Genomic DNA, 14,748 nt, shown 5'->3' with positions numbered 1-14,748 from the left:
TGTAATTTCAAAATAAATCTTTCTTCCTAATACTATTCTAACAAAGCAGCAGCGATGTGCATTTTGAGAATAGTTTTATCAACACTTCAAGACACACACTCACATGGACATAATCACACATGGAAAACTTTAATTTAAAACTCTCTGAATTATTTTTTTCTTTATGATGATTATAAATATACTAGAAAAAGTATGTATTACACTATTGATAAATCACATTGCAATAAAATATAAGGGAAAAGAATCAAAAGGAGAAAAAGCCTCATGACTGAACTAACCAAGAGATTAATTATCATTTGATATGAGACACTGGTGTTTGCTTTGTTTGCAATGTTACTTGGAGACAAAAGTATTAATCAACTGGTTAAAGAAGAAGTGACATATAGCATGACCCAGTGTTGATAAGAGAAAACTTCAAGAGGCTTATAGATACACAGATCCGTACTGTAGGAACAAGAATAAGCACTCTTGCGTGAAGATCACACCACATGATTGGATATGGAACATCTATGACTCAATGTCGCCAACTTCTTAGCTTCTCATCCTTTAAGAGTTCTGGAGGGCAAAGTAACTCTTGATAATGGAGGCATCTATAAATTAGTGTGTGTGACTTTTAGTAATTGGGGAATTGAATATGGAAAAGTTTTGACTGCATATCTTAAAATGAGACAATTTCATTACCTTTTCACAGCAAATTTTCTACATGAAACAGACAATACAAGTAATCTTTTTAAATACCTCCTATTTACATTCACATCTGGTTTTTATGGCTGCTACTCTGTAAACCATTAACAGGTAACTTTAGAGGTTGACCCACCTGTTGTTGTAACTCATCTTCTGTTGGAGGTTTAGTTTCTGGTGTGGGCGTGTGGGTAGGACTGTGACTTCTAATATCATTTTGTAAACCATATACAGACTATTAAAATTTAAAAAGAAATATGTTAGGACAAAATACCATTTTGCATTATATATTCAGTAAGGCAACTGCTACCTATTTGATTAAGCTTCTCCTCAAAACGCAAAAGGCACTGCTCTCATAAATATCATTTGAATGTAACATAGAAGCATGGCTCTTTGAAAAAGATTGTTAACTTTGAATAGATTATTAACTTTGCCAAAACAATTTTTTTGCCAAAACAATTTGTTTATATGGAGAGAACACGGTAAGCATGCTAATCAAATTCGGGGTTGGGGGAGCTGAGAGCACTTTTTCTTTGGACTTGAGGATAAAGGATGAGGACATACTAAAACTGGGTGAAGCCCACAATATTAAAGTTCCTAGGCAAGTGTGAAAAGAAACTCTTGAAATCAGAAGAGAGTAGATCCATACATTTAATGAGCCAATTTTCAGAACCATTACCAACCTTGCTGGTATCTCTAAATTCAAATGTGTTTGTTTCTGACCATCTTTTCACATGGACTCTCTCTCTTCTTAGTGTTAACCTCTTGGTTCTATACACTGACAATTTGGACTTGATTTTTCCAGTATGTCTCTCCATTATTTTGCTCTTCTCCCTTCTTTAACAGATTTTGACTTGGGTTTAACCTATCAGAATCATTCAATTCAGACTATTTTTGGTAGGTCCTCTGTTCTCCCCTCTCTTGCTCTAGCCCCAACCTCCTGGAACCCAATTTCTAAAGCCAAAGAATAGTATGAATGCTGTGAATTAGTTATTAACACAACAGAACTGAATGAATTGAACTTTGTCCTTTCATTCATTCATTCATTCATTCATTCATTCATTCATTCATTCATTCAACATTTATTAAACATTTACTATATGCTGGATATAGTTAGGATTATGCATTAGGGATCTATTAGATTGCTGCCAAAGTAATTGCAGTTTCTTCAATTATTTTTAAACTTTGGAACCGCAATTACTTTTGCATCAAACTAATAGAAGTAAACAAAGATAGATATGCTTCCTCCTCATTGGAACTCATGATCTAGTGGAGGGAAAACATGTTATGCAATCACACAACTATGTGATTAAAAATGTGATAAGTATTAAAAAAGAAAATAACAAGAGCATAGGTTCTGGAGCACAAGGAGACTTAATTTCCGTTGAAGCAGAAAAGGCCTCCATGAACTATTACTAATTGCATTTGAACATGATTAAATAAGACAACCTTCTGAACTCTGAAACAACAGTTGAGGTGGATTTTTGTTTTTAATTAGGCAACTGAAAGATCACCAATTATGCAATAACTGTACTTTACAACGTTTGCTATTTTTTTCAGGTATGTCACATTCATTTTTCATAAGAAGAATTAAAAACGACTCTAAGGTTTGAACTTTCCATTTTTGTTTACCTTGGTTTAATTACTTTGAGTTCTTTAATATGAACTATAGAAATCTATAAATCTATAGATTTATAAATAGGTTTATTTATAAATCTACAGAAATCTATAAATCTATATAGTAAATGTATATAGAAATCTATATAGTTCATGTAAAAAACACTTATAAAACAGGATAGCTAACAGTTTTAACAGTAAGTTTTTTGGTTAGGATTAAAAATAATGAATAAAAAGCCTAGAAAAATACAACAATTTCTAGAAGTAAAATGATCCACAAGTTGTTTTCTGTCTCTACATTTCTATGATGACTTCAACATGTAAGCATTTCACATGGTGTTTGTGAAGTTCCATGTAAGACCCAAACCATTGGGAGGTAGGTGTCCCTCAAAGCAGTCTTCCAGCATCCTAGCTACTGGCTCTGAGGTGACTCTGGAGTTTTCATTTAATGTCTTCATGCAACTAAACATCTGGAATTCTCTCCTTTAGCAATCAGGGTGCTGTTCATTTTCTGGGGACCAGTGATAGCTTTGATTCTTGGCCAGAGTGAAAATAGCCCTGAATAGAGTGTTTGTATGTACAAAGCTTATTTGATGAACAAGGGAGTTAAGAAAATTGATCTTATTTTGGCAGATAAATTATGAGGATTACTTGAAATGTGAAGGAATTTTTTAGAATAAGAAAATGTATTAAAATAATGGCAAAGGGTTGGTGGACTAGAGCTAGCAACAGTTAAGGCTAGAGAGGAAAGGAAATGAAATTGTCTAAATGTCAGTATTTGCAGCTGGGGGAAAATCAAATTAACTCACTGGGCTCCATTTTGTGTCTTAATAGCCAAAATAGTTACTAAATCAAGATGCTTTGTCTTGATCAACCCATCCTATTATTCCTCATGGTGCCTAGATCAGGACTTTTCATATGTAGTACTGTGTTTCCCAAAACTAATGCCTAGCCAGACCATTAGCTCTAATGCGTCTTTTGGAGCAAAAACTAATATAAGATCCGGTCTTCTTTTAATATAACATAAGACCAGGTCTTTTTTTTTTTAATTTATTGGGGAACTGTGTGTTTCTTCAGGGCCCATCAGCTCAAAGTTGTTGTCCTTCAATCTAGTTGTGGAGGGTGCAGCTCACTGACCCATGTGGGAATCGAACCCACAACTCTGTTGTTCAGAGCTTGTGCTCTAACCAACTGAGCCCTCTGGCCACCCCAAGACCGGGTTTTATATAATATCATGTTATAATTAATATAATATAATAATATAATATAACATAATTATATAATATAATATAATATAATATAATATAATATAATATAATATAATATAATATAATATAAAATACTAGGTATAATATAATACCGGGAATAATATAATCTCATATAATACCAGGTCTTATATGATATAATGTAAGATCCAGTCATAATATAATATAATATAATATAATATAATATAATATAATATAATATAATATTATAATATAAAATACTAGGTATAATATAATACCGGGAATAATATAATATCATATAATACCAGGTCTTATATGATATAATGTAAGATCCAGTCTTAATATAATATAATGTAATGTAATATAATATAATATAATATAATATAATATAATATAATATAATATAATATAATATAATATAATATAATATCAGTACCCGGTCTTATATTAATTTTTGCTCCAGATGCATTAGAGCTGATGATCCGGCTAGGTCTTACTTTCAGGGAAACATGGTACCATCCAAATGAATACTGGATAAGTTATTCATTAAATGAAACAGATTTGACTTTCTACATAAATCTGTTCACATAATTTCACTTCACATTTTAGAAGAGATCTAAGAAAAATTCGCCCCTATATTTTTATTTTTGGCAGGCAGAGGGGGCTTTAAAATAGAAACTAAAGAGTGCCAGAAGCTCTTATGCCTTTATATGTGGAGTGTGATCCCTGGGATTTTTCTAACTGGTGATGGTGGGGGAATATTTCTCTCCCCACTGGATTGCTCAGCTCAGCTAGAGAATGGATTGTGACCATGTCCAATGCGGTGAGGAGGAAGCCAGGGCAGCGAGGGAGCAGAGAAAGGAGACCGGGGGGAGAGTGAGAGAGAAACCCGACAATGTTCAAGGCCCTGGATCGCGAACACCCAGGGCCAGCTCCGCCACTGCCTACTCTCAAGATTCTAGAATACTCCCTTCTTTATTCAGGCTGGTTTGTGCAGAATTTCTGTTTCCTGCAACTTTCTGTACTCCTTACTTGGAACACTTTTGTTTTACTCTAAAATACCGTGTTTCCCCGAAAATAAGATTGTATTATAGTAAAAGATGCATTAGAGCTTATGTTCAGGGGATGCCATCCTGAAAAATCATGCGAGGGCTACATTCTGGTTAGGTCTTATTTTCAGGTAAACATGGCATGAGCAATTTATCCTTTTATCTAACACATTAAAATTTAAAATTACACATTTTGCATATAGAAATAGGAAATGCCATTCTTTTTATGTATAAACAGCTATAATCATTATATTCATAGGAGAAAAAATAGACAACTAATCATGAATTTGTTAACTGTTCTTCTAGGATGTGCATATTAGCTGTTAACTAAAATATTAGGTGCCATAATGTCCAAATGAAGGTGACAAAAAAAAAAAAAAAGCAAGACAAGAAACAATATACTGCTGCTTTGAAATATGGGTTCTGAAGTTACAGAAAGCAATCGGAAATGTGGGTCAGTCACATATGCACAAATGCTTTTGTCATGTTCCTCAGGTTTTATGTTGTTCTAGGATCCCTGTAGGTATTATCATATAGAAGGAGTAGCCTGTGATGATTAATTGTATGTATTCACTTGGCTGGTCCACAGTGCTAATATTTGATCAAACATTATTCTGCGTGTTTCTGTGACAATGTTTCTTTTGGATGAGATTAAAATTTAAATGGGTGGACTTTGAGTAAATCAGATTACCCTCCATAGTGTGGGTGGCTCTCATCCAATCAGTTGAAGACTTGAATTGAACAAAAAGACAGACCTCCTCCAAGTAAGAGGGAATTCTGTTAGCAGATGGCAATTATTCCCTGGTTCTCTAGCCTCTAGCCTGCCGGTCTACCCTATTGAGTTTGGGGCTCTCCAAGCCTCTACAGTCACCAAGGCAATTCTTTAAAATCTCTCTCTCTCTCTCTCTCTCTCTCTCTCTCTCTCTCTCTCTTTCTCTCTCTGTTTCTCTCTCTCTTCTCTCTCTCTCTTTCTGTCTCTTTCTCTCACTCTATCTTTATTTCTATTTCTATCTCTTTCTCTATCTCTGCGTCCCCATTCCTTTGGTTCTGTTTCTCTGGAGAACACTGGCTAATACACATACTAATATAGTTAGTATAGTTAAAGTTTTAGAGGCAGTCTGAAGACTATCGGGCATACAGTGTTCCTTAAATTTTGCTTACCTTAGGCTCATTTCTCTCTGATTATGCTACATTATCATTCCTTCATAGAGACTGGAGGGAGATTACATATTACCTCTTACCTCGTATTTTAGTAAAGACAAATTTAAAAAGATACATTTAAAAACTCACTAATCCCAAATACTTAAAAATATCTCAAATCAGACATACTTCTAAGTCTTCTCTTCATATGTTTGAATTCAACAATTAAATATAACATTCCAAGCCCTGCATTCTTTGGTACGTATGCTAGACTATTGTGCTAGGGGGTTACTGGGCTCTTTATTCTTGTTATAACATATTGTCAAGAAATATCATTACAGCTGAATCCCAAAGAAATGAATAACAACTCTCTGTGCTAAGGGCGGTATCTGTTTTTAAAGAGGAAGTATGACCCAGGAGTTCCAATTCCTCACCAGCAGCAATATAAGACAGAGGTGATCATAGAGCTAAGAGAAGGAGCAAAGGTCACAGACCAATTCACAGCGAAGACAAAGGCAGTTTCCAGAGGTGGTAGGCTGGCCTCTGCCATTTCTGTCTGGGGCTCGTAATCCCACAGAACTGTTTGCTCTCTCTGTCTGAGACCAAGCTGTGAAACCCTCCGAGGAAGGATGGAACCGTTAGCTACGTATTATCAAATTACTTGTTGATAAAGTGTTGTGGCAATTTAGAATCACAAATGATTTAAATTCCCTCAATAACATGTTATGGAATGAGTTGTGTCTCTCTAAAAATCCTATTTTGAAGCCCTACTCCCCAAAGTGACGTAATTTGGAGATGGGAGTCTATAAAAAGGTACTAAAGATTAAGTGAGGTCATTGGGTGGGGCCTTAATCCAAGAGGATGAGACACCAGAGCCTCCATGTGCTTGTTCTCTCCCACCCTGACCTCTGCTATATGAGGACATAGCTAGAAGGTGGCTGTCTGCAAACCTGGAAGAGAGCCCTCACCAGGAACCACCCTCGCCAGCACCTACCTTAACCTTGGATTGCTAGTCTTCAGAACTGTGAGAAAATAAATTCCTATTATTTAAGCCACCCAGTGTGTGGTATTTTGTTATGATAGCCTGAGTAGACTCATATACATGTATAACACTTAATGAAATTATGTAATTATATATGCATAGACATGTTTGTCTGCTTGTTCAGTGTATGCATTCTCCTTAGATCATGTGTCATGGGAGCAAGGTCAGGCCTGTCCCACTGACTGCTAAATACCTAAAGATGAGTACTTGCATGGCTTCAAGTAGAGACTTATTAAACACCTGATTGAATGGATCATTCCACTTCCTAGCCAAATATGAGCTAAAGTAGCCGTGGTGATAACTCTAAAAGACAAACCAGTATGTGACATAGAGTCCCATAGTCATCTACGTAGAATAACAATGTTTGTGAAAATTCTAGCACGTTTAACACTTCTGACTATGGGAAGCTATATTTATGAAAAGGTGAGAAAGACAGTATTCTCAAACTGTTAAACCCAAGGGCATGCATGCTACATGCTGGAGCATTCTTCAGAACTTTAGTTTTTCTCTGGGGACTTTAGTGCCTGTATTCTACCATTACTAATTCACAGGAAATTGGACCGCAGCTGAGACAAACAGAGCTCAAGGATGCCATCTCATTGCAGCATTTTTCCTTGCTATGCCTCATGTTTTCCCAGTATTAAATGAGGCCTGATGGTATATAAAGAGCAGCACAGTCAATTATTGCTTTTGAAATTTTCTAAAAGAAGGATGCCATGTGAACTATTGGTGAGGTATCAGTATTGAGTATAGTGTTAAAAAGAGAGTGTAAATGATTGCTTTATTATGTTCTATCGCGTTAATCCATCTATTTTTTCTTCTGAATCAGAGCACACCTCAGTCGGTGGCTGTTGGGGAAACTTGACACAAGTAAGATATTACAAGGATTAACTCTTTAAAATCCAGAAAGTAGTAAGCAGTAGCTTAATGCACTTTTTGGAGAAGTGATTACATTTTTGGATGCTGTTCCACAATGAGCTGCGAGCAGAAGATAAAAGGAACCGAGCAGGGCCTATCATGAGAGAGGACACCCATGGACCTGCTTTGGTCTGGCTTGGCCTTTTTCTCTCAGAGTTCCTAGGGGCAAACCCTATTGAGTAGCACATCCAAATAGATTTTGTGGCACTTTTCCATAGCTTCTTTTATCCTAACATCAAGGTAAACTGCCATAAAGAAAGAAACGGTATTTGAACCACTTTGGGGACTTTGAACATGATGCATACGTTTCTAGGGATGGGAGAAGAAAGACAACGATAATAAGATTACAAAAATAAATGTTTTGTGCCTACTTCAGGGACACATACCCTGGAAAGTGCTATGGTTACCTAAGGAAAAAGCCACAGGAAATGGCTTTAATCCAGTGGTGCCAACCTTGGACTGTGTCCTTTGCTACAGGCCAAAAGTTCTTATGTGCATCAAGCAATTTTTTTAATGGAATGGATCAAAATGACTTCTAAGTGTATGTGTTACTTTTATAAATATGTAGGTACTACTGCTATGTGTCTTCAAAAATTATTGAAAATGTCATTAAATTCTGGAGAGCTGTTTTGTTTGTTATGCACACTCTCATATAACAGACACCCAGCACCCAATCACTGTTTTATGGTTTTGTCACAAAATTGTGATGTTAAAAGGGGGTCCTCATGTAAGACCTATAATTGCACGTCTTTACAATGCTCCTTCTCCCTCAGTCTTTTATCTAAAAATGGGTTTCTCTCATTAGTATCACTCTTTCTCAGATAGTCTCCATCTACTTTCACTCATCTGCTGGACTCTGAAAGATGTCTTCCTGTGCTGATTGATCTTCTCTTGGATGGAGAGAAGAGGGTTCCTCAGCATTCTTAGTCAGAGCCAGTCCTGTCAGCCACCTGCATGCATTAGGATGAGACTATTTCTCCAGGAAAAAAGGGAAGGACTGACAGAAGACCAGGGTTTAAACTCCCAGATTTTCTTCTAGCCAAACCACAAGGAAGAGCCGGGAAAATACTTGAAGATACTCTATGAAATGGGACAAAAGATGTTTAGGACTAATGTCCTCTAAACCGTGCAAAGCTCATTCCTAAGCTCTATCCAACCAACACTGATTTTTACCTTCCGTGTTTTGTGTGGATTTCTCATTCTGGATGACTTCTTAATGTCCACTTCGGTGGTATTTACACAGCCAGGCTGGAAATGGAAAAACAGAGAGACAAAGGAATCTTGGGATGTGAAGTTTTTGATCAGCACATTCATGACTTGCTCTCCAGAAGCTGAGGAAAGGCCGTGACGACACAGCCACTGGCCGCTCTCTACATGGCCACAATCATTTCTATCAGCAGCAGTCTGTACAAAACACGCGACACTCTTTACTGCTCACATACCCTTCAGATACCATTCTCAATGAGCTCTCAAGGAAACGGGAAAAAGAAGCACGTGAGTTTGCATGTGCAAGTGAGTGTGGGTATTGATAGCTGCAAACCGGACAGATTTAGAACAAGGGTGTGTAGAGGCCAAATGGGTACCTGCACACAACCTCACTCAGTGTACCTGCAAGATAAGGAGACACTGTTATTGGATGGTTGCTTGCTCCCTAGGTTAGAAAACTACAATCAGGTGAACCAGCTCAAATCCCGGAAGAAATTTCTTTATAATATAGACTCATGAAATCCGGTGACTGGGAATATTTGTTTTCCATAGACAATGTGTAAAGGAGGCTGTAGTTAAAATCAGAAATCTCCAACTTTTCTTTTTCCTTTCCCTCACGTAGGTGAACCTATTTAAATGGGGCGGGGGGTGTTGTTGGAGGAATAGTGTGGGCAGCCCGCTCCTGGTCCTCTGATAACCTCAGGGGTATCATTTGGCTGGATTTATTGCTCTGTGGCACAGAAACGGAGAACTGTAAAGCTTCTTTTTTATTTGGAGGAGGAGAGAGGTGGAGGGAGGGAGTTAGAAAAGAGAGAGAAGAGGAAGAGAGAGAAGGAGGGTGGGGAAGTAGAAAAAGAGGAGAAGAAAGGAGAGGGAAGACAGTGAGGAGGTGGGAGAGACAGACAGGAAACAGAGCAGAAAGGAGATGAGAACTTATGTCTAGAAAGGTCCTTACATATTGCTTTTCCTTTAAAACTGATGGGAGTAAGCAGAAGAAACACACGGATTCTATTTACTTTCAAGTTTTGGACAAGATGTAGGCATCCCTGGTACTAGTAAAAAGTATTGTTTTGTGTGTCTCTGCTCAATTACTCTATTCCCCTATGCCCCCAAGATTCCAAGATCATTTAAAAATCAGATATCCTTAAAAGTGACTCCAGAGAAACTACAAATGTGGAAAAAGGCTTTTGTGCAGTTGCGATGGAGTTAGTAGGGAAGAACAAAAAGGCAGCGCTGGTATGATTCGAGAAATAAGCTTTTCTCCACTGGTAAGCAAGGGGATTCACTCCCTTTATAATGAGGATGTAAGACATTTCCATAAAGAACCCTCTCCCAGTATCACAGTCATTGTGACAAAAATCCACTGTAATATTGTAAGGAACAAAAAAGAGCACGAGAAAAGCACATTTTTTGATTTGTTTTCTACACAGGCTACATGTGAAATGTATATACTTCACACACACACACTGCACTATAACATTACATAAATTGTAAATTTGGTTTGCGTATCTCTTTTTTTATTTTTTTGTGAAAGTTTATTAGGGTGACAACTGTCAGTAAAGTTACATAGACTTCAGGTGTACAATTGTGCAATACATCATCTACAGTATATATCATATCGTGTGTTCACCACCCAGAGTCAGTTCTCTTTCTATAACCATATATTTGATCCTCTTTATCTCTTTAGGAAGAGAAATAAATAGTTGGTTTAACACCACGGTCAGCTTGGCAGTGTAGGAGGATGAGAGAGCACCCACCTGGATTGGATGTATTTACTAATTGATACTGAGCAATTTACTCAAACTATCCCAGCATCAGATTGATCAACATCCGATATTCTGAGTTAATTTTTCTGGGGCTGGTTTAGGCATCACTTTTTTTTAAAAGGACCTTCAGTGATTTTAATAACCAGCCAGGATCTACAACCATTGATCTAGCTGTAACGAAGATAATGTTTTGAAAATATTAAAGCAATGTCTTTTAATTTCCTATTCAATATGTATTTCCTTGCAGCCTTCCATCCCTAAGTCTGTTAGGGAAGGAGAGGCACTGAAATTCTTTAAGTTCTTATCAATATATCCAGAGCCAAGCAGAACAAGATAGATCATAGAGACTTTTCTTCTGTATGATAAGGGGTGGGAATAATGAGGATATGATATATATAAAAAGGAAGGCACGTCCTTCCATCATCTGGAGAAAAAGAGAAATAAAGGTAAGATGTAGAGCTCAACAGGTGTCCCATTTTTCTCCTCTGAAGAAGAAACCCCAAGGTGGGTGGAGGGAGTGGTAGAAATGTCCAGACAAGTATAAGGGAGCCTGTGAATGTGGGGGTGGGATAGCAAGTCCCATCCCCCTATAAACCCCACATGTGATCACATCCAACACAAATCCTTTCAGTCCGCCAGGAGTTGGCAAGAAAGATGAGGGTGAGATAAAAGATCCCAAGACTCACGTGCAGCAGGCAAGGGGTCCAGAATATGTCACATGCCCCGGAAGTAATTGGCACAGCGGTTCTGAGAAGAGTAGGGGGTGGATGGGAGCCTGAGGTTGGGACAAAGGCCGCAGTCTGCAAGGATTTTATGCTGGGAGCAAATGCCTGGAGGATGTGGATAAGGAAGGAGCACCCACTCCTGCAGTAAGTACCAGAAGATGAGACGGAAGCCCCTTATGTCCCAAACTCCTATCCAAAAGCAATCTTGCATAACAATAGGGAAAGAAAGAAGAGATCCAGAAATGTGATCATTTATCCAAAAATGACTGAGTTACCTAACATGATGGAATTGCATCATGCAGAGCACACACATTGAAACCTATCCTTTACATGGTCTTCTGAGGAAACTAGACCAATTACAGAAAATACAGCAAATGTATTTTTTTCCATACATCTGAAGAGTATGAACTAATTGAACTTGAAAGCTCATTCTGTAATAAACTGGACTTCTAAATCCATCTTACTTCATACCAGGTGGGATCATTGGCAAATGGTCTCAGAAATTGTGTCAACCACTGCAGGCACAAAATGGAAAGGATTTATTTATTTATTTAGCTAGTTAGTTAGTTAGTTATTTTTATCCCTCATATGGACATATCTGACTGCAGCCCCAAAGAGAACTACAATTTTCACCCTCAAATTTCAAGATTATGGCCATTTAACGAATGAGCCATTAGCAGACATCTACGTAAAGTTCTATTTGAACCAATTATTAACACCATTAATGAGCAAATTAATAAGAAAGCATCAATCCTAAAAGTAAACATTATTAGAGACGGAACCCTGAAATAATGTTCCATAGCTCTGCTCCCATCTCAGGCAAATAAAATCTGCCAGTTCAAAATGTGTTGCTATTGGCTAAATGGTTACCATAATAAACTGGCAACATCTCTCAGTGACCTTCCAACACCTTTTCATTTTTAAAGAAACCCTTGGGACTAATAGTTAAACACATCATTGATCTCTAATTTAAATAGGGGATTCCTGAAGATTAAAAAAGCTTAGATGCCCAAAGGTGTCTACTATATTTCTGAACAAGTCCGTTCCTGATCTAGTTTTGATGACCCATGAAATAACTGCTTTCAGAAATCAGGCTCTGTGGTTAACGAAAGAGGGCAATACTTTTTCGAATTGTTTAGATATATTCAAGAACTATTTCTTTCTGTGTTTAAGTGTCAGAGTTTGTATAAATAGCGAGATACAGAAATGAAGGCACTGTCCATACCTCAATAATCCCCTCATATAATGAGGACGACAGACACGTGAATTGTCACAACGTGGGGGGCATAGGACTGGATAGACAGTGGCACAGGGCCTCACCCAACGACAGAACACCTTATACATTCATGCTCACGTGTATTCTGTTGGTTCTCACCGACATGGTAGATAAATATTTTTAAAATTTTTGTTTGTAAGCACTTTTGATCTCAGTAGGATCATGTTGCCCTTGGTTATTTAAAAAAGGCAGCTATCTTTCGGAAGCATATATAATATGTACCACTAGCTGGCACCAGACCCACATGAATGCTATACATAAATTGGTTTTCTGACTATTAAACATACCTTCCCAATAAGCTAAAAATAATGTTACCATTACCAATAGGCACTCAATAAAAATGTTCAAATATGTACTATTTGCCAGACATAATATTAAGTACATAGTATTGGATTTAAGGAATAATAAAGTGGTATTTACATTGGCCTATAAAAAAATCATTATGTCTAGTGAGTTAAAGGTGAATTTATTTTCAACAGAATTAAGCTGTGTTGTAACAATACAATAACACTATTTATTTAAAAAGTAGAATTTGATGCCTTGCAATTCATTCCTAAAAGAGCAAAAGGTGAATATTATTGAGAACTATTACTGCCATAGCATTCACGTAAGTGTCTTAATGAGTTGCAAAGCAGAAGCTGGAATTTTTGGTGTGGTGATATTTTATTTAAAGGAATCCAAATACCATTTCATTCCTCTCATGACATAATGCATTCTTATTCGTTGTAGCAAAAGGCACTCTTGTGTTTAGGATAACATGGGATAATTTAAGGACCCTTCACTGAAGAGCAGAACTAAGAGTCAGTAATGGAGAACAACTCTCCTTAAGTTCAAGCACCATAGCTGATGTGTAACTGCGTACAAAAATGTCCTACGTGACAAACGAATGGAGATTTAAGAATGAAGTGGGAAACAGAGCTGATAGTAAGATATATGCAAATTCTTGGAAATATTTTTAAAAGGCATGTTTCTGGATAATTAAGGTTTTTGAATATGTATGTAATTATTGGTTCAACAGGACATTGGTTTAATTCTAAACATCAGTGAAAGTCATTGGAGAGTTTTAAGTAGGGACGTGACTTGGTATGATTTATATTTAAAATAAAAACAAAAACAACTCACTATGCCCTTCTCAAAAATTAATTTAAAATGGATCATAGATCTAAATGTAAAATGCTACACTAAAAAACTCCTAGAAGATAACAGAGAAAATGTAGGTGACCTTTGGTTTGGTGATGGCTTTTTAGATACCACACCCCAAGCACAATCCATGAATGAGATCATTGATAAGTTGCCCTTCATTAAAATTAAAAACTTCTGCTCTCTGAAAGATACTGGTAAGAGAATGAGAAGACAAGCCACAGACTGGGAAAAAAAAATTGTAAATGACACATCTAATAAGGAACTGTTATCCAAAATATACAAAACTCTCTTAAAACTCAACAATAAGAAAGTGAACAACCCAATGTAAAAAAATGGGTAAAAGATCTGAACAGATACCTCAGTGAAGAAGATATACATATGGCAAATAAGTATATGAAAAGATGTCCAACATCATGTCTCATTAGAGAACTGCAAATTAAAACAATGATAAAATTCCACTACATACCTATTAGAATAGCCAACATCCAGAACACTGAGAACACCAGACACTAGAGAGCAAGTGGAGCAATGTATGTGGATACAATATATGTGGATAAGTATGTGGATGCTATAATAATGGAAACACGTCATTATACAATTGTCTGAACCCATAGAATGTACAACACGAAGGGTGAACCCTCACGTAAACTATGGCCTCTGAGTGATAACAATCTGTCAATGTAGGTCCATCGATTGCAACCCCTCTGGTGACGTAGTGGACAGTGGGAGAGGTGGTGCATGTGTGGAGGCAGAGGGCATATGGAAACTAGCTGTACTTTCTGCTCAGTTTTGCTCTGAACCAGAAATTGCTCTGAAAAATGAAGTCTACTGAAAAATAAAATAAAAAGAAACTCAGGACTAGTGAGTACCTTGGGAGTGGATTATCACCGTGGGGTCAGGGCAAAAATGGAAACAAGGTGACCAGTTAGATTGTTGCAATAATGTAGGCAAGAGATGAC

At 37.0% G+C, this 14,748-nt stretch overlaps 1 protein-coding gene across 11 annotated transcripts in view; it reads right to left on the bottom strand.

Annotated features, from left to right (window-relative positions):
• Positions 1-14,748, bottom strand: part of RGS7 (regulator of G protein signaling 7) — a 433,144-nt gene that overhangs the window by 30,822 nt on the left and 387,574 nt on the right. For all 11 annotated transcript variants that reach the window (XM_081039368.1, XM_081039369.1, XM_081039359.1 and 8 more), the window contains 2 exons: positions 8,847-8,921; positions 818-916 (listed from right to left, as the gene is read on the bottom strand). In XM_081039368.1, coding sequence (XP_080895494.1) covers positions 818-916; positions 8,847-8,921 — 174 coding nt within the window. The remainder of the gene's footprint in view (positions 1-817; positions 917-8,846; positions 8,922-14,748) is intronic.

This window comes from Rhinolophus hipposideros (assembly GCF_964194185.1).
Source record: "Rhinolophus hipposideros genome assembly, chromosome: 26".
Taxonomy (NCBI): Eukaryota; Metazoa; Chordata; class Mammalia; order Chiroptera; family Rhinolophidae; genus Rhinolophus; species Rhinolophus hipposideros.
The sequence above is the reverse complement of the archived record's forward strand: the minus strand, read 5'-3'. Positions and strand labels throughout refer to the sequence as shown.